The 21,835-nt window shown below is 36.3% G+C and overlaps 1 protein-coding gene across 10 annotated transcripts in view; it reads right to left on the bottom strand.

The window, feature by feature from the left end:
• Window positions 1-21,835, bottom strand: part of SDCCAG8 (SHH signaling and ciliogenesis regulator SDCCAG8) — a 250,106-nt gene that overhangs the window by 77,299 nt on the left and 150,972 nt on the right. For 9 of the 10 annotated variants that reach the window (XM_070474379.1, XM_020905022.2, XM_070474375.1 and 6 more), the window contains one exon: window positions 1,766-1,893. The exons of the other annotated variant lie outside the window; for it this stretch is intronic. In XM_070474379.1, coding sequence (XP_070330480.1) covers window positions 1,766-1,893 — 128 coding nt within the window. The remainder of the gene's footprint in view (window positions 1-1,765; window positions 1,894-21,835) is intronic. 10 annotated transcript variants of the gene reach the window in all.

Genomic DNA, 21,835 nt, shown 5'->3' with positions numbered 1-21,835 from the left:
TTTGAAAATTTTACTCTAAACAGAATGCCAAATTTATCACAATCAGGTAATTCAAAACTAAAATAATTGAGGAACTCTTTCTATACTGTAATTCATGCTTTATGTTTCATATTTTCTCATATATTTCACTACCCCAACCTTGCATATACTTCTCCATTTATAAAAGAAAAACACATAATTTTCCTTATATTTCCATCAATGGTATGAGCTTCAGTGCAGATCTGACCAAAGAAACTGAAGAGAGTATATATTTTTGTGCAAAATACAAGGAGGTATTCTTATGGTGGCTCAGTTAATACTCTTATCTAGTATTCAGAGATACTGCCGAAGACTCCTTGACCACCAGGATCCTCCTAGTAGTGGGGGCAAACAATAATTTATCCTATAACTTCCTCCTTTTGTTTCTAGTGGAAAAACAACTAGTAGCCTGGTAAATTTTCATTTCTTCTGGCCAAACGCTGTGAGAAGAAAATCTCTACTGAAATTGATGGGTGAATTATGCAGATCAATATGACATTTGCCTCTTTATTAGCAAATACATAATTTAATGAATTTTATGCTAGCAATTTTTCACTTATAAGCAGCACTTTTTTTTAAACCATGTTATCAAATATAGTATACATTAAATCACATGAAAATTAGGTGAAAGGTTTAACAGGCCCTTTCTTTCTCTTCAGTTTTCGATAGTGACTGGCAAAAAAGCATATAGCATACAAAACAAAATAAATCAAGACACTAAAAATTAAGCAACATTTCTCTGGAAGAGACAGGATCAATTAAACTTTCCTTTTAATAGTACAATCAGCTTGGAGTATGTGGTGTGGAATTATAATGACTGACACTGTCTTGTTTTGACTAACACTTTCTGTGAACACACAACTCAAAAGTGAAAGGAACTACAGAATGCTCCGACTGAACAAATCAAACTGCCTATTTTCAAAGTGCATTTTACTTTCAAATTAAAGGTAAAGAGTTACTGGCCAACTCAGCCTGCAGAATAGCGCCAATGTGATGAAAGATGGCAATTTTTAGCCAAGCTGCCAGCTGTGGTCAATGCCTTGTATTAGTGAATTTTAACAGCAGTTGTGAGAACTTGAAGAATGCAAAGGATTAAACATCACTTTAGACTGGGTTGGGGGAGGTGGGATAATCATACAAATGCTAAAAATGTTCGAAGCTGCAAAGATTAAATAAAGGAACATATCAATTTGGAGCCACTGAATTACATCCAGCTGCGACAGTGAATTAAGAACCGATTAATGGCTAAAGCTTTTCTCCAGTTTGGATGCTGAAGCAAACTCATTAGGCTTTTAGAGTAGCTATAATGTGTGTACTGTGGGAACTGTTCAGTGCTATTCAGGAGACTCTAACTGTAAGCTCAGAGCATTTCCCGCAGAGCTTCTGATGCTATTTTCTTTATATAACATGTGTGCCTGAAAACCCAGCCAAAAACAAGCCCTTTGTTTTTCTACTTTGTTGTGGTCTCTCTCAGCTTTACGTTTCTTGAACACAGGTAAATAAACTCATAATCCAGATGGTGCAACAGATGTGAGAGCAGCACTCTGAAATCAACAGACAGTGGGCAATACTTTCCATTTTCTCTTTTAAACGCTAACTAATATGTAATTCGGAATCTCCGGTGTAGTTAGCATCTGCTCCCTTCGGCCAGCCAAAGGTTACAGGTGTTCCTGATGTCATTTCACAGTAAGGCGTGGGCCTGGCTTGTGAGCAAGTGCCCAGGCTCTAATCTTTCTCTACCACCTACCAGTTTTGTCATGCTGGGCTTCCATTTGCTGTATCTTCTGTGTCAGCTCCTGCTCTCTTTGCTGGGCCTGAAGGGCTTGGGCCTTTGCTTCATTGCTAAAGCTCTGCTGAATGCTATCTTTTTCCAGTCTACAAGGCAGAGAGGAGACAGACAGAAATTTAATCTACAGATGCACTAACCCCCATCATTTCGCCTACAGACCTCAGAGAGCATATATGGAGTAAACTGTTGAGCATAAGCAGACAATCTTTCCACACACTCCCAATTTTCAGGGGAAAATTCAAAAGACCTTTCGAGCAATGTTTAACACCTTCCATAAATCCAAATGGACTAAGGTAATCAACTTTAAAAATCAAAATATCATGACAACTGAATTAATGGTGTTTTGTAACTTTAAAACACAAACATCATTTTCTATAACATTCTCATTGTTGCTAGCCGCCAATTAATCTTTTTTCTCCTGAATGGTCAATATTTCCTAAAGATCCTGAAGTTATACGATCAATACAGTGTAACCCAATACACCCCAAAACTTAAATTCTTGAAACTAAGCTTTGGGGATCGCCTCTGCTTTTCTTCCCAAACTTAATATGGAATCGCAAATATAATGCAGGAGATTCTATCTAGAGGCAGAAATGTATGCTTTCATTAAATATTTTCACACATTAGGCCATGTAATATGAATATAAATATGAAAATGAAAAAATGTCTCCCAGAACTTCATAATAAAATCCCTTTGGGGTCACACTGAAGGAACTGCAGATGAGAAGCTTCTGAAGTCAAAGACGAGAGCTCATCCCACTGTGATTGGATATTGACCAGTGGATAGGTCTATATCCAATCACAGTGACTCCTACAGAGCTAAACTTCCTAAACAGTTAGAACCTGAAGAATGCAAGGACCTCATCTCTGACACCACTGTGGATACTGATACTATGTGCAAGCACACACACACACACACACATGCTCGTGCAAACACACACATTAGGTGGGTTCTTTATACTCTAAATATGGGTAGGTGCTATGAAAGTTTCCTTCCATTAACTGGCTGAGTTATTTCTAACTCCTGATCTCCTTGTGGGCATTTCTCATCCATGCTGCTTTAGTTTACTAATTGAGAGATTTACTGTCTTGTCTTTGCCAAACTAAAAATAAACAATCCCATAAACCTATCACTACTAGTCTATGTACCGCTGTGGAACTTCAGATCACTGGCTTCTAATTATAAAGCAACATAAGGAAAGTCTTTATTGAAATCGGTCAATGCATGTGGTAATGTTGTAGTAAAAAATTCCAGAATGAAAATACACCCACACCTCACTCAAATGGATCATCAGGGGGCCACGCTAAATGTGAAATAAGGTCCCTTCTGGTACTTTTAATAACAACACCCCTTGGATTGGCTCCAAGGTCTTGCCTCATACTCAGTTCCAAACTGGCATATTGCAGCAAATGGAGTCGGGCTAGGCCACTTTTTGCCTCTCCAGTCATACCACATACTTTTTGGCCATGGAAAACTGCATGTCTCTATGTTTTGCTGGGTGAGGGGGGTCCTCACCCCCTCTCTGCCCTCCACCAACTCCTGTCATCCTTGCCTAATGTATGCTTTTCCTTTAGGACCTGCTCAATATTCCCCTCCTCTTCTCCCCCTTCTCCTAAATTAGTTATTCTTTCCCCAAGGTGACATCAGTATGAAAGAAAGTGAAAGTGTTAGTCATTCAGTGTCACATCCAACTCTCTGCGACCCCATGGACTGTAGCCTGCCAGGCTCCTCTGTCCCTGGGATTTCCCAGGCATTTCCTCCTCTAGGGGAGCTTCCTGACCCAGGGACAGAACCCATGTCTCCTGCCTTGGCAGGTGAATTCTTGACTATTGAGCCACCTGGGAAGCCCTGTGTACATATGCATCCTACTAAGATAACATTTGTCACAGTTCGGTTGTTGGTTTACTTGGCTGAATCTTTTTGTCCTACTTGTCTATACATACTCTGAGCCCAGTTCAGTATGTGGCACATAGGAAGTGGGCAGTGAACAATTAATGAATGGATGTTCTTACTTGTTACATACTTGCCATAGGGAAAAGAAGGCTGCAATCTTTAAGTGAAGCTGCAGAATCTGCTCAGGTCTTACATGAGGAGGCAAAAACTTTCCAAACATGTTAAGAGAGAGAGAGAGAAGAGTACAGAAGAGGATGGTTCTAATGGTGTTGCCAGCTAAGGAGTCAACTTAAGAAGGGCACCTTGGATTCTTTCATTGAGCAACCATCTCCAAGACAGAGACTTAGGATTCTGAGACTCCCAATGTTGGGTGACCAGAAAATGCAGTGTTCAAAACCAATACCCACTGGAGAGTAAAACAGGGATTAAAAAAAAAAAAGAAAGAAAGAAAATTATTATTATTAATTAGTAATTAATAATAAATTATACTAAGGCAGTCATAACTGGGACTACCATTTGTAGACTGGGGCTTATGGTTCACTTACACAAAGGAGTTGTCAATCTCACCAGTAATTTTCAGAATGAGGAGTTACCTGATTATTAATCTCCTAGAGAAAAGAATCATTGTTTTATTGTAGTTCTCCTCATAAAGCAATTTAAAAGGATGCTCTACCAACAATGTTGTTACACATCAACTTTTGTTTCTTGACTTCTTCTCCAACTTTTACTCTTTTTAAGAAACTACACATTTTACTTTCAATTACATAAAAAATGGCATATTCTTGCTTTCTTACCTTATTTATATGCTCCTTTCCTTCTATGTTGCCCCTTTTCCCCCACAGTTTCTTTCTTTCTTTTTTTTAATACAACTTTAAAATGAGAAATGAGAAGGAATCTCAAACTTGTTTAATCAAACCCTTTCACATAGTTGGGGAAAAGAAGAGGGCCATAAAGCATTAGAAATCCTCTCAAAGGTTACTGTAAATGCTATAAAGGCAGAGGTGGGATTTGATATATTTTGATTTAGGTAATGCAATAGTGGGTTGAGAAAATTATTAAAAGTTATCTGGGTATTCAAGGATGTGATCAGAGAAGAATCTAAAACAATTCATTTAACGTAACTCTATTATGTGAAAGACATTCTGCTAGGCACAGGTCAAATGAAGATAGCAAATTCAAAATGGCCAAAATAAAAGGTGAAATACACCATAAAAAAGGTACTAGGGAATAAAACTTTCAAAGAATAGAAAGAAGTCAATGCCAGCTGGGTGTGAGAGCCTCATGAAAGATAGCTAGGCCAGTCTTCCCCTGCTGGTTTTCATTCAGTCCTCACTCAAAATACTGATAATCTCATGTAACCAAACTTATAGTTAGACATACTTTACAAACTGGAATAAAAGCAATGGGAGTAGAGAAGAATTTCTTGGTTGTCATTAAAATAATGCTGAAAGATTTATTCATAATAACTAAAACCTAGAAATAACCTGAATGTCCATGAACTGCTTAATAGATAAACTGTGATACAGCCTTACAATGGACTACCAGGAGTGATAGTAATAAAATAGTGATAAAAGGGAACTGTTACATATAACACCCAGGTGAATCTCAAAGACAGTATGCTTAAAGAAGCCTGGAACAAAAGGTATATTTTATGATTTCACTTACATGAAATTCTAGCAAATTAGACTATAGTGTGACTGATCAGTGTTTCGAGGACCTGGAGGTAGGGGACGGGCATAAGGGAATTTTAGGGGTTGATAGAAATGTTCTCTATCATGGTTATGATGGTTCTGTAACTGTGCACATTTGTCAAAACACATTTAATTGCAAACTTAAAATTGGTGATTCTTATTATATTTACATTTACCTCAATAGAGCTGACTTTAAAAAGGAGCAAATGTACTAGAATTGGAACATCCACATTTTTCTCCAAGTTATCTACATAACCTGTGGCAGCACATGCATGTGTGGGTCATGTCCATGCTTACTTGATAACAACTGAGAGTTATTAATAAAAGGAGGGAGCAGTACTCTGGAGTCTCAAATATGACTAAGTATACACAGAGGTTTAGGCACTCCTTTTTTACAATTATAATTCTGGTTGATTATATTTTCTCAAAATGTCATTTGCTATCCCATTTTAAAAAAATGGATTGAATAAAATGGAATTGAAGAATTAACTTTATGTTTCTAATCCACAGCTTTTCCATCTTGTTTATTTTAAATCTTGCTATTTAAAAAAATGCATGTTATAGAACAAAGATGATTTATTAAATAGATTTTTAAAAATTTCACTACTTATATTAAAGGACTAAAAGTTTCTGATGATCCTAAAGTTCACCGGTGAGTGTGGGTCAGAAATCATGAAAGCCTTAAGTATAACCTGAGGACAAGGACGTGGTGGTGGCGGTGATCTGAGGCACCAATCCTGTCCGCCATGTTTTTACGAGTGACTGAAATTCTAGTATCAGACATATAACCCTTTTTGGTTAAAAGGTGTTTTTCCCTTTTAAAGTAAAATATAGAAAGCTTCGTAACAGTAGCATATTGGTATAATAAAATGTATGAGACCATTTACAACATGCTTAGTAGATGAGAGCCATTCTTGATGGACTTATAGAGAGACGTAGCAGGGAGCTAAGATATATGATGTCCTTTTGTTCCAATAATGGTGATATCTTTGATCACTTGGTTGATGTTATTGGTGTCCTGGAAAATGTTTAATAATTGATTCGGGGTGGGGACATCCCTCGTTTGCGGCGCTTACCAATTTTCAGTGTAAATACTTCTACCGGGGCCTATTTTAATGATACGATATTATCTTATTCTTGTGCACTTGTTGGCTTTCCATTCCATAAGATGTTCCGGGTCCATCTTGTACTGTCCTTCACCAGTCTTGGAATCAGCATTCGCTAAGGAGCTCTTGTGCCTTTTAGTGGAGAATCCAAGATGTGTCACTAGGTGGTGATCATTGTTACTGACAAGTCTTGGCTTCTAGGTCACCTTAGTAGACACAGCCAATATATGAATATGAAAGCACATATAAATGTATAGATATGAATACTTGTCTATAGGCCTTTATATGAATATAAACATAACACATTCAAATTGATGTCTCTAATTCCAAACCAGTAACATAGATAGAACCTAATTTTCCCTCTTTCCCTAAGTGTAACATTCTTCTCAACAGTGAGAAACTTGGAATCCGTTATCTTCAACATATTCATTTTCTTGAACTTAGTATACACAGAAAGTGCTTTCAAAGTTGCTAATCTACTATGGAAAGCAAATCTATGAGTAACTTGAATTAAATATTTCCGTATAGTTTTGCTTTATCTAAAAAACTGAACAATAGTTGATTTGTGATATTGTGTTAGTTTCAGGGGTACAGCTAAGTGATTCAGATTCTTTTCCATTATAAGTTACTACAATATATTGAATATAGTTTCCTGTGTGATACAGTAAATCTTATTTATTTATTTTATATACAGTGATATCTACCTATTAATGCTTCTTTTTTTAAAAAAAAAATCATACACACCACTTTTCAATTGATTCTCTGTATTCTGGGAAAATCACATTTAAGGCAATGGAGTAGAGCAGAAAACTCAGAGCTAGAGGGTCCAAGTATAGTACAATATCCTTATTACCTCCTCTGTGACCACGAACAAGTAACTTAATTCTTTAAATCTGAAGATTCTTCATGGAAATAGGACAGGAAAAATTCTATCTTTAAAAAGTTAATAACAATTTTAGTAGCCTGTTATTTATTAATATTTAGCATAAGCTAAGTTCTTTATGCATTATTTTATTAATCTCACACAACTCTAAGAAGTAGGTTCTCTTATTATCCTTACTTTATAAATGAGGAAATTGAGGCCTGGAGAAGGTGTACAATTTTTTCAGAGTCACCCAGTTATTAAGGGACACAGCCAGGAAATTCAGGCCTACCTAAATCTAAAGTGCACATATGAATCTCTAAGTTTCAGTATCTGACTCTGTCAGCGATGCAGAGAGATGAGATAAAGGGTGAAAAGGGTCTTATTTCAATTATCCACATATGTGTGTGTGTCATTTAATACCCACACTACATCCATCTTGATAGCCCCGTTCCAAGCTAGTTCTCCTTCTCCTTTCCCATTTGCCCCATATGCAACTGGATCACTTCTTCCTACAACGACACTATCAATTAGTTGTATCCTCCTTAAAGAAATAAACTGACCTGTGCAAAAATATTAAAAGGCACATAAATATATCTCTTGCCTCAAGTTGGTCACAGACTTCTAGGATAGACAAGACATGCACATCTTAACTGGAATGTAAGTACCTGAAAAATAGAGACCTTTGTTTTGCTCACTAATTTATCCCAAGAGCCTAGAATAGTGCATGGAATACAGTTGTGTAGAACAAACATTTGATGATTAATGAGTGAATGAATGAGTGAACAACTGTTAAAGAGTATGAAATACTAACTATCTTTATGGGTTTAAGGATCCTCCTGTCTACTGATTAGAAGAAGAAAATGGGATAAAATCATCCTATTTTAGCCAATCATTTAATTTGGTTTTGTTATTGTTATTGACAATAACAATAAAAACAACAGTAAAATTAGTAGACAGCCTGATATCTTCCATTTTTTGGAATCCTTTACCTGTTTACCACTAACAAGGACTATGTTCTCATACTGGAGCAAATGAAGAAATCCTGGTATAGAACAAATAGGGGAAAGAAAATGCAAAAGGACTAGAATTCAGTAATCCCTATTTCCTATGCTGTGCTCAGTCATTTCAGTTGTGTCTGACTCTTTGCGACTCTATGGATTGTAGCCCACCACGCTTCTCTGCCCATGGATTCTTCAAGCAAGAATACTGGAGTGGGTTGCCATGCCCTCCTTCAGGGGATCTTCCCAACCCAGGGATTGAACCTGTATCTCTTTTATCTCCTGCATTGGCAGGCAGGTTCTTTACCACTTGCGCCACCTGGGAAGCCCCAATCTCTACTTCCTCAAATATGCATCGTGCATATTTCTGAGAGAAAATTATTTATATTTTCTTCACCGCAAAGTATACCACAATTTTAAATACAATATTGAAAGATGAATTATCAGATCAGAGCATGAGCTACTTCTAGGAAAGGAAGCAGAAACCAAAGAGGTCAATTTCTTTCAAAGGAAGAAACACAAGAGGAAGGAAATAATTAATAGAAACTTGCCTAAAAATATTTTTGCCTCCAAAAATATTCTCTTTTAGTCTCTCCAAAATAATGTGAAAATTCTAACTTTCAAGGCCAAGGAGGGCATGGTAGACTCGATATTGCCTGCTTCTATTACACCTTCGGTATCATTCACATTTACTTAAGACAAAACCACAGACTCTTATCATCTCATCATCTTCCAGAATCTGTGCTTTCTGTTTTACAAAGCACAGTCAGATGCACTGACTTCTTTATTCTTCGTAATAATTCTGTAAGGCAAGGTGACGGAGCAGATATCCTTGTTTGACAGATGAGATATCTCAAGCTCAGATAATTAAGAGATTTGCTCAATACCACACAGCTAGCAGTAAGTTTGGTGTCCTTTCCGTTCCATGGCATTGCCTTACATGAGGAGAATTCAACAAATACTTAAATAACTACTTTGTGCCAGGCACAAAAGTGTGGGGGTGCATCAGTATACGGGATGCAGACCATGGCCATCCCTTCAAAGAGTTCATGATCTAGTGAAGAACAGAACAAGAAACAGCAACTAAAATAGTGGTGGTTTAGTCGCTCAGTTGTGTCCGACCCTTGCGACCCCATGAACAGTAGCCTGCCAGGCTCCTCCGTCCATGGGAGTCTCCAGGCAAGAATACTGGAGTGGGTTGCTCTTTTCTTCTCCAAGGGATCTTCCCGACTCAGGAATCGAACCTGGGTCTCCTGCCTTTCAGGCAGATTCTTTACTAGCTAAAATAGTAAGGTAAATAATAAAAGGGGGCTAAATTCCTGCTCTCCTACAGTGGATAGGACTAGAGTTGGGGAGTGGCTAGGCATAGTGAGGCAGGATTTCAGGAAGCTTAAAATATTAGAGGCTTAAAATGAGTAACAATTAGCCATATAAAGAAAGACAGGGATCTTGTTACAAGTGAAGTGGACAACTGGTGCAAAGGCCCAGGGATGAGAGAGAGGATCAGGTGCCTCTGGAAAACTGCAAACAGTTCTGGCACAAGTGGAGGGTGGAATATATGGGCTGTGGGGTAGAAGCGAGCAGTTGGTGGAGGGGAGACTGAAGGAAGATGAGACTGGAGATGTAGGCAGGAGCCAGAACATGAAGCTATTTTTAAGGACTCCATCCTCAGGGAAATAGGGAGCCAATGTAGGGTTTTAAGCAGGGGAGTGTTGTGATCACACTCAAGCTTTAGAAAGATCACTCTGGCGGCAGTGTGGGGAACAGATGGGGAAGGGACAACATTAGAAGCAGGGAGAGCACTTATTACTACAGCAATAGCAAGAGCAATTCCTGTAATGGTTTCTTAGATATAGTAGATATCATAGGTAGATACAGAGACTGAACAGCCCTCAAATGCACACTGTGGGATTTTCAGCCTTGATATTTTTTGAATAGCACAGAGGATGGCGGAGCCTGGTGGGCTGCCGTCTACAGGGCTGCACAGAGTCGGACACCACTGAAGCGACTTAGCAGCAGCAGCAGAGGTCTCAAATGCATTAAGTGCTCGCACTGATCAAAGTTCCTGGGAAAATATCAGGCGCTCCCATGCTGTTTTACAATACCAGGGGCCCAGTTCTAAAAACTAAAGAATAAGAACAAATACACTATTGCATGGAAGAATTTAGACCATGACTTTCCCTTTGCATTTTCATATTGTTAAAATGGTCACATTTCCATCTGTGGCTTTTCTGTGTAAACTGATTGCATTGGTCCACTCTTGCCTTTCCTCTCCAAAAAAATATCAGTTTATCTACATAGTCCCAATAATTAATCCTTCTGATGAGTAACTTCAAATTAGATATCAGAAGGATCAATATATACTATAATTGCATTTCTGTAATCTGTCAATGGATATGCATCACTGTCAAATTGTAGAACAACTGACAGAAAGTAGTTTCTATTCTATTATGAAAATGTTTTTGAATTAAGTTTTAGGAACCATTTTTAAATGGGGAACAGGTTGGTTACTCTGTTGTCTATTAAATTTATTCAGAAATATAATAGCAAGAGTCACAAATATTAAATATATTTCATAAAGTCATTTCTTAAGCCTAATAGAGTAATACTTCATTTATCTGGAATATTGGGAGTGTTACACAAGACAGAACTTTCCAGGTATTAGACCCACAGAATTCTGACCACTGCAATAGAAATATGTCTAAAATATATTACATCTCTGCTTCCTTAAGCAAACTACACCAAATATAACAAACTCTTCATAATCAAGGTTCATGCCTGCTTGCTGCAACATTCCCTCTGCTCGGAAGCTCCTAGAAACCATTGTTTGGTGCTGAATCTTCAGGTGTCTTAACACAGTGATTGGAAAGAGCATACACTCAATACTGTTTGTTGCATGGAAGGTCTCAGATGCTATTCTAAGGAAGCAGAAAGTATACAGAAGCACTGATCTGCTTCTTATACTTTTTTTTTATTGGTTGGTTTGCTATGAATGCTGCCATGCTTTTCGTTTTGTTATGTTTCAAAATTTTTTTAACATATAAAACTGATGCTTAAGATAGTTCCACTGATCCTACACAGAAAACTATGAGGGCTTTGTGATAGTTACTTACTTGCTTCTTAGAAGTACTTTTAAATTTATATCTCAGTTTATGGCTATGTGTCAAATGGCTGAATTTACCAGAAGTCTACGCTTGAGGAAGTGGGGGAGTTCTGTAATAAGAAGAGCAGGATTTTCATTTTTCTAACATGGTGGCCTTTGGTCAAACACCCAGTATGTTTGTACACAGAAATAAGGACTGTGAGCTACTGACTGACCTTGGCTTGGTAACAAAAATGCAGTTCATTTTTAAAGTTTGACTGAGAGCTCTAAAACCTCTCCATTGTTGCACAAAGTTCTGGAGCTGAAAAATACTGCACTTAGAGAAGAAAGAAACTGACCCAAGGCCAAGTTTTCAGATTCTTACTCTAGTATAATTCTCACTCTTCTCAATAAGAAAATCATTGTTCTTGTCATAGTAATTAGGTCATTTTCCTCATCAAAACATTTTTCTTTTTGGTGATTTTGTGATGTAACGTTATTTCTATTTGGTTCATAACACTTGCTTATAACTGTTCTTATCTACATCCTTAACAGTTTCCTCTGCTTCAGTAACATAAAGTGTTTGTTGGGTTTTCCTCTTCCTTAAGCCATTTCTAAGCCATCATATTTATCATTCCTATAGTAGCAGAACTGCCTTTTCTATTTCTGAAAACCTGCTTTTACCTTTATTTTAAATCTATATTCAGATTCATTCCTAGGAGGCAACCTGTCTTGATCCTACCCAAACCAGCAGAATTTGTACCCTGAGAAAAGGAACATAAGCAACTAAAATCCTAAAATATATCTAAAGACAATGTTTCACTTTTGACCTTTACCCCTCAGTACATAAACTTCACTGCCAGCAGGGCTGGGTTGGCTATTATTCTTTTTAGGCAAGGAGGTAGGGATGAGGGAGCAGACTCTGGTGTCAGCCAAACTTGGCATCAGAGTCTCAGTACCTTCACTTACTAGCCATGTACTCTAAGTGAGTTACTTACGCTATCAGCCAGTTTTCTTGAATGTGTAATGGGGTTAGTAACAGCACCTCTCTTTATAAGACTAGGAAGGATATTGTATGTAAAATATACTTAGTACAGCACCGACACATTATTAAATGTTAAAAAATATCAATTAGTGCCATTATTATTATCTGACTCTGTGCGGCCCCATGGACTGTAGCCCGCCAGGCTCCTCTGTCCATGAGATTCTCCAGGCAAGAATACTGGAGTGGGTTGCCACTCCCTTCTCCACGGGATCTTCCCAACCCAGGGACTGAACCAGCTCTCCTGCATTGCAGGCAGATTCTTTACCGTTTGAGCCACCAGGGAAGCCCTATTATCATTATAATTTCCTAAAAGATGACACCTCAGTGTAACAATCAATACGATTACCTCAAAGACAAAAAACATTGGGGAAAAAATAAAAAGTTTCCTCAATTTACTGATGAAACCCACAGAGGGAGGTGGTACAGTGGATATGAGCTTGGACTTTGGACATACAGTGTCTAGATTTGAACCCTGGCTCTACCATGCACTAGTTGTGTGACACCAGAGTGGAGTTTCAGCCTAAGTCTCGTTTCATTATTTAATAAAATGATGGTATCAGAATATGTGAGGTAGTCTACATAAAATGACCAGCAATATCCAGCCCAGATCACCATTTGAAAGGTGCCTAAATTCACACAATGGGCTGGTATCAAATTATTTGCAAAAATTTGTATCAAATTATTTATTTTTCACAGTTCTTCACATGTAAAGGTGAGGAGGGGACAATAAGATATGGAAGAAATTATTGCAAAGTGCTGCTGGAACAGCTGTTGTTCAGCTGCCTTCCCTATCTTCCTCCTCTCCTAAAAGTGACAGTTCTTCAGAAAAAAATTAACCAAAGTTAGCCCTGGCTATTGGTTTCCATTGTTTTTTTTTGAAGAGCTGACATGATTTTCTCACTTTACAGAATGATTCCAATTATTGTAGCAACAGACTCTAGGGTTCACGCCTGCATCCACAGTGCGTTGTGGGAAAGCCAGGAAAACCGAGGGACGAAAGGTCAAGGGTTACAGTGGCTCGGAGGACGGCCACTGGCCACATGCGGCTACTGAGCGCTTGAATTGCGGCTAGTTTGAAGAGGGACCTGCTGAAGTCTGGACCTCTGTGAAGAATTAGGGATAAAAAAGAGTAAGCTATATCTAATTAGTTTATATTGGTTACATGTTGATACTATTTTGTACATTGGGTTAAGTAAACTATGTTATTACAATTAACTTTCCCTGATTCTTTTAAAATATGACTATTTGAAAAGTTTAAATATGTAGTTTGTATTTTGTGGCTCCCTATTTCTACTGAAGTGTGCTGATTTGAGCAAAACTCCTTTCTTCCTTCCCTAAAGCAAAGCATCATTTTTAATTTTGATGTTCCATAAATCAAACCAACCATGTTACCACATACTAACTTTAAGTATATCATGAAGATATAAAATTTCATAATTTTTATAAAAAGCAAAAATTATTAAAATAACATTTTCTTATCTTGATAAATTGATTTGTGTCATCCAGTCATCACTGCTTGAAAGGAGAAACAAAGAACAACTCTGATAGAAAACTAAGAGCTAAAGCTGAAGTAGTCACCATATTATACAAATGTAAGCAATATAAGCTTTTTAAATTTTTTTCTGTAAATCAGATTTGGTTTGAAGCAACTCCCAAAATACATATTCATATTTAAAATTAAATTATGAAGCATATTAAAAATTATTCCATACAGCCAAGCTGGCAAATTATAGAAAAATGTCCAGTTATATACATGGATTACAGGCTTCTAATAAGTTAATGTGTGTATAATTAGAAAATCTTAATCGTTTAATAGCCTTTGTATAATTGTTAAATGGGAAATAGCAGATTCTCTAAGATCAGCTCTCCCACAGCTTTTTTTTACTGAATCTTCAGCAATCATCCTCATATCATTCAATCTTTACTTGTTTATAGTAAGAAACTAACAGTTTCAAAGTCAATCAAGAGTATTAGTCAGTCAGTCAATCTATCAACCCATGTAATAAACTATCCTACTGCCTGGTGAGTTTATCCATTGCCTTGTGGTTTTTACTTATTGCAAAACATTATCTCCATTTTGTGAAATACAAATAAGCCACTGAATGGTTTCAAATCTCTACCGACACTGGTGGGGTTTATTTGTTGGAAGAAATACCATTTGAGAACCCGGAAAGGAGAGGGAGTGGGAATGCCAGGATGACATGTAAGCCCTCATGAGAATCATAATTCCAATCATCAATATCATTACAAGATAATTATTTATAGAAAAATCTCACTTGAAATATTTATGAATTCTAGGCACTTTCAAGTGTATTTATAGAAATGTTAACACATTATGAGTGCTAAACTTCTCAACTTTTAGAGCATACTGCCCATGAGTTTGCTGCCTTTCTTCTGAATATGGGGAAGGATACACACAGAAAGGAGGAATATCAGTATGCCAAGAACTGAGGGAGAATGAAATCTATCGCAGAGTTTGACTTAGGGTCCAAGACTTTAAATACATGCCAATAATTCCTAGCAGAAAATTGCTTAAAATAATTTATACCCAAAACTACCCATCATGTTTTACTCTATGAAATCTTATCCTAAGAGTCAAACTTTGAAAGGTACATCAACTCAGTTAGCTGATTGACATCAAATTATTTAATTGTAAAATTTATTTTATTTTCTAGAACTGTTGACATATATAAAGGCAAAGCTGGAAGAGCAGATATGGAAGGTCTTGCTATAATGTGACTTCGGCACAGCTAACTGTTCAAGTGATGGTCAAAGATGTCTGCCCTCTCTCACTTCCATTTCAGAGCACTGATTACACCTGACATGAAAGTTACCCACCTGCCTGCTTTCTTCATGAACGAGAGTGGGAGGTGGGGACAGAGAGTGAAGTTCCAGAGGCGCAGATGAGATAAGAAAACAATTCCCACGTGGTAATTCTCAGATGTCCAGCTACAAAGTGATTTAGATTATTTTGTGTATTTCCCAAAACCTGTTTTCTGGGAGATTTAAAAGCAAAGTTTCTCATACTATGTGTTAGCATATTAAAAGCTCTGAGAAGCCCTACTGTCAGGAACCCTATTTAATTCAACTTTCCAAAAGGAATGTTTTCACACCACCCACTACCATCAGAGGCAAATAGCATAATGGATAAAACCTTATTCTGGAGCCTAACTGCCTAAGCCTGAATCCCAACTCCACCACTTGGTGGTGCTGTGACCTTGGTCAAGGTATTAACCTGCAGACACCTCAGCTTTCTTATCTGTAAAATGGGACTCATGGCAGAATCAACCTGGAAGGGTTGCATGGAGATTGAGTTAATGTGAGTAATGTGCTCATCTAAGCAGTGTGTCCAGGGAGCTATCTTTACCATCACTCCTAGGAGGAGTGTTCCAAGAAGCTGTAATTTTTGTTTGTAAGCTAAAGCTCTGCTTTTTTGTTTCAAGAACCAATAATCATATGCCTGAGCCCCAAAAGAAAATTCATTTCCCTTTCAGCCACAGGTCATCTGAGATTTCTACAGAAAGATTTTAATGCGTTCATTCAGACAAGCTATATTATCAATTAATACAAAAGGATAGTATGTGGAAGCCAGGGAAAAACACGAGATTAGAAGCGAAGAAATGGAGATTCTACTTCTAGCTTCCACTAAATGACTGTTGACCTTGGACATGTCACTGAACTTCTGTGCATCTCAGATTTCACATAATGAGCATTGGCCTACATGGGTAGTTTCATTAATTCATTCATTTAAGATGATATTGAGTTCAGGACAGTTCATAAATCAAAATATGCTGTTTTCTAGCTTTTACACACACACACACACACACACACACACACACACACATAGTATGTAGTTACAAAAACCTTGTCCACTAGGTTGTAGGGTATCTGTAAAGAAGAATCACGTTCTCTTCATTTAAAAATTTTAAGAGCTTAAATGTTCCCTCTGTAGCTCTAATAGCATATGCACTCCATAAATTTTCAATGAGGGCCTTCCCTGGTGGTCCAGTATTTAAGACTCTGCTCTCCCAGTGCAGGGGGTCCGAGTTTGATCCCTGGGCAGGGAACTAGAGCTCACGTACCTCCATTAAGAGTTCACATGCCACAACTGAAGATCCCATGTGCTGCAACTAAGACCCAGTGCAGCCAAATAAACAAATGTTTAAAAATGAATAAATGTTGAATGAATGACTCTTTAACAGCAATCAACCCCTTACCCTTCATTCAAAAAAAAAAAATTTCAAGACCCCTATGATGTAAAACACTATGCTGGGTACAACTAAGTTCACATATTTCCGGAAAGTTATTAGTTCTATCTATAAAGAGCTTGCAAATTGATTTGTAGTATGAATATCAAATGATGACACTAATTGTTGCAGTGTTTGTTCACTATTTTTCAATTTGAATTCCATAATTCAAGTGAGTTTTATAGTATTATTTTACACAGCAGCACCATGCTAGTAACATTACTATCAAAAGGTATTTAGTCACTATGATAGAAGAGTTGGCAAAATCAGTATATTACAATGAAAGCAAGTAGCTTCTAATCAATTTTATGTAAAATTTTAGATTAATAAGAATATCTCTTGGATGAAAACTTCTTGATGAGTTGGAAGAAAGAAGCACATTTTAAGGTTGGTTTTAAAAAATCACACAGGTTATCAATTTTCTTTTATTAGAAGAAATCACTATTTTCCCTTCAAATGGATAGCTGTATATAGCCTCATCCAGTCTCAAAAGTGACCGAAAAGTGTTGATCTCTACAAACAATATAAACGTAAGTAAACATCTTCTATAACTGCTAATCAAATTTCAGTTCTCTTCACTGACAAAAGCATGTCATAGATCATAGACATTTTCTCTAAAATCAGTGTCCCAAAATACTCTGACCTAATCAGATGTAATCTATTTGATCCAGGCTGCTCTAAGATAGGGAATGTGAACACAGTGCTCACTGAATTTATTCTGAGTATTTAATCTTTGTGAGAAGAATGCAGAAACTTTTGTGGGTAAATTATTAGATCTTTAAGATCCCCAAATAATGGTGCATTTTCACTGTTTTTCCTGGTGATTGCTTTGTCACAGCTGCTCTTCTATTGGCATCTTTTTATCAATAATGTAACATAAGAACTTTTCAAGGACAAGAGTGGAAGACATGGGCCCACATAAATGGAAGACATGATGTGACCAGACAGATGATCAGCAAGATGTCTTTAGTTTGCAGAGAGAAGGTTTCGTTTTCATAGGTCTAAGAAAAATTGTTTAAAAGTCTCTTAGCCCCACTGTAAACTGTTCCGATTATAAATGATACTTAGTTTGCAGGTGTCTGCCTGAAGGCAGGTCACTGAAAGTCAGTGAAAATCAGGACAATCTCAGCAACAGAAATTAACCTGCAGATTGTGGCAGGCAAACATATATTTCAGAGAGCATTATTCCGACTGAAACAATCAAACTGGACTTCACAAAATGAACAGAGACTTACAACAACAAAAGCAACCATCGGCATCTATTTTAACATTGCAAATTTCTTAGATATTACAGATGCCACCCAACAGTGCGTGCATTCGCTTCCCATATGTGAACAAAACTGAGGCATCACAAGATAAATTTGAATGGAATGTTAATCTTCACTTAAATTTTTTTTCTTTTCCTAGCTGACGACACAATTTTAGTATTATCATAACGGAGCTTCTGGCTGGAAGAAATTAAATTAATGGATGGATAAAAAAAGCTTAGAAACTTAAAAAAAAATAAACAACTTTCAGATATCTATACTTGATGGTGTCAAGAGCCAAGATGAATGTATTTCAATTGCAACTTCCAAACTAAACTCACAAATTACTACCATTATGCTAAGTGTTAGCTACCCCACTGTGCAGTTTTGCTTTGTGAATTTTTACCTTCCTCTATGAACACTTTTAGCCACTGATCGCACAGCCTTGCAATGTTTTCTGCCTTTTCCTTTAAATAAACTGGCTCTGGCTCCTTCCATCTGGTTCCCCTTCCGTCAGCAACCCTGCACCTGTTCACACCTCCTCTCCTGTTGGATTCCACTGAACATTTCCTCCTCTGCCAGGGCTATTCTGGCACTCGCAACCTTTCTGTCATTCAATCCATCTGTCAGAAGTGAACTTTGTTTACCGCAAGCTTCTGCTTTCTTCTTCAAGAAGCAAAGCCCCTCAAGGTCATTGTCAAGTGAACTGTCGGCATGGATTTAATCCTCTACTGCTAACCAGCAGAAGATGAAGTTCTGTTGTGTAATGTACTTGTGAAAATTACTTTTGGGTTCGGGAAGACAATAATTTGGAGTCAAAGTAGTAAGACATAGTGTTTTAATGATCATTTGTAAAACCAGACAGCTGATATGTATCTCCTTCATGTGTGTCTGCACTTCTTATTATATCGAGTATGAACTATATGTATAAGAAGCAAAATAAAAGTTTTAAAGTGAAATCAAAATATCATAAACAAGTTTACACTATGTAAAAATTTCTTCGTACTATATAGCATTAACTTGAGGAATAAATATTTTCACTAATGAATTAGCCAAGGGAAAGAGTATTCCAATTAAGAAATTTTACACTGAAATGCTTAAAATGTACAAATATGTACCATTTCAATTATAAGCTATATATTAACACACAGCTCCATTACTGCTTTGAAAACTTTAACCTATGATATACAAATCAATTCATGGATATTTTAAATTCCATCATGTAAAAAATAAACAACTCTGCTTAAATAATACTCAAATACATGTTGCCAAACATATCATCTATCTAAAGAATGTAAGTTGTATCAATAGGCCAGTTTTGTGAAAGAAATAAACTCATGGAAATTAGGTGATTAGATGAAAATGATACTCTCAATTAAATTTATTCTGTGTCATCTACAGCTATCAAAGACTTATCCTACCTTCATAAATTGAACATGAAATCACTTTATATTGAATTATTCACCAGTATTTTAGACAACCATATTCTTTAGCAAAAGACAAATCAATGATTTGACTCAAATTTCTTAAAAGAAAAAGAGAGATCACTTTTTAGGAGAAAATATATTTTAACCAAAGCATTTTTACAAATATAATGCTAAATGACACTTTGTTCATAACGTTGCTTTTATAATTTGGGAGAATTATTCCAAGATTTAATCTTATTATGTGTGCTTTTATATGAGGTAAAATTAATCAAACCTATAAAATTCACTAAATTATTTTTAGAAAAGATAAAAATTAAATTCTTTTCACTGCTATATAATTGAAAGCAGGTTTTCAATTTAAAAACATTCTAAAACACATAATTAAAAATTTGAATCTTAAGTTTCTGACTGATTAAATGTAATTTACTTAAAAAGACTTTATCAGAGCAATTTTTATGTTTTAAGAAAATTATTTTAATACCAAATATAAAAGTAAAAATGAAAACAAAAAATGATAGTTTAAAATCCAAGTGCATAGCCATTCTTTTTTAGCTCTAATTTCAATTGTATTACTAATATCCAAAATACTCTATATCTTATAAATCACTCTTATATAATATATATAATATAATTTAACATACGGATTTTGAACACAAAATATGATTTCTTAGAGGTGCTTTCTTTTTCATCTTCTTAAAACATAATTTCTAAATAATTCCTTTTCACGTGGAAAAAATTTCAAAAATAGTATCTAATTTACCCAGCAAATTTGTTAACATTATTTTGGTTACTTTTTCCCTTTAGTGTAATCTGTGCTTTATGGTAGGTTTGGTACCTGCGTCCCTGCTTCTGAATAACATGGAAAGAATACTGGTAATTTAATCACTTCTGTGGTCTGATTTGCTATATGATAGAAATAAGTATTAGCAAAATGTTAGTTTAATAGAGGTTGCTTAAATTACCGTGAAGAAACTCTTCATTTTTAGCAAATTGCATTTGAAAAACACACTAGTAGGGCTGTTTTGGAAAATTTATATAAGAACATAGACAAATAAAACCACTCAGTTTAACGATCACTTTTAGTCACACACAGATGTATGAATGTGCATACACACACACACACTCACTATTCCCCTCCATAAACACGTAAGAAAAAGAACAGGGAAATAATATTATGATTACTTTTACAAATGGGCTACTTTAAGAAATTCAAAGGCTACTGTCAATGTTAATATGCCTAATACATAACATGCTTATTTAATCTTCTAAATAGAAAACACTTAGGAAAAAGTTTCAGATAGTTTGCTACCAACACCTGAAACACAAATTTCACAGAAAAAATAAAGAAGCTTTCAAGCAATGCTGCCGGGTTGCACTAGGAGAACAGGAAAGCCGTTTCTAAGGGCACTTCCAGGTAAAGACCAAGAGCTGCTGTCGTTCACGTTCCTTAACGTCAGTTTTCCTAAAGCAGCATATGGACATAGGATGGAAGGTAAAATATTCAAACTCCTTAATGAAGAACGGACCTTAATTAATCTACATACTGAAGGAGACATAGTTCTGTTTTTCTAAGAATTGAAAATGATTAACATACTATTATTTTTCTCTGGTTTATTGATTTTTCTGCCTTTATATTCACGAAGTCTTTCAACACCGGAGGATATCCATTCTGCCACCCCCTTCCTCAATTACCTTAAGGCAAGACCTTCTTTCAGATGTGGAAATATTTGCAGGACTGCAGGACAAAGAACTGAGACATGTTCATAGAGTAGATTAAGGGGGAGAAACGGATTTGCAAGATTCTGTTAAGTAAGAAGAGACTAAATGACAACTTTAAATCTGCCACAATCATTTACTAATGTGCTGCTATATCAAATAAGTCTAATTTTTTGACAGCACCAAATTAGATTTATTGCAGAAACTGCTGCATAAATAGCATATGGCTATGTTATACCACCTATTTCAAATCCTGGTAATGTTTCCCCCTCCCCCTTCAAAATGAATAAATTGAGCCAAGCTACAAACCTTCTGCAAAGAAAGAAATATACTAGCTCAAAAACAGATGTAGGCGATCTGGATTTCTTTGTTAAAGTAATAGTTTTAACATGAATGTCCCACTTCTATATTTAAAAAATCACGGGCTCCTTAGTAAGTTATGAAATTTACCAGGTCAGTTTTCTCTTTCATTTCTTTCAGAATGACTTACTTTGATTTTTGTTTTAAGGTTTTAGGTTTTGAATGATGCTTACATTTTGATGTTCAATCTACAATTACATAGGGGAAAAAAGCAAGGCAAGTGGCTCTGAATCAAACATGGCTTAAATCAGTTTATAAGAAATTATTAAGCACAAGGGCATGGATCTTACAGTTGGTTTTGGTTTGCATTAGTGAAAGACATGTAGTAGAAATCATCAAAAAGTCTTTTC

The sequence above is a fragment of the Odocoileus virginianus genome, chromosome 11, assembly GCF_023699985.2.
Source record: "Odocoileus virginianus isolate 20LAN1187 ecotype Illinois chromosome 11, Ovbor_1.2, whole genome shotgun sequence".
NCBI classification, from domain to species: domain Eukaryota; kingdom Metazoa; phylum Chordata; class Mammalia; order Artiodactyla; family Cervidae; genus Odocoileus; species Odocoileus virginianus.
This window is presented reverse-complemented; position numbering and strand designations above follow the sequence as displayed.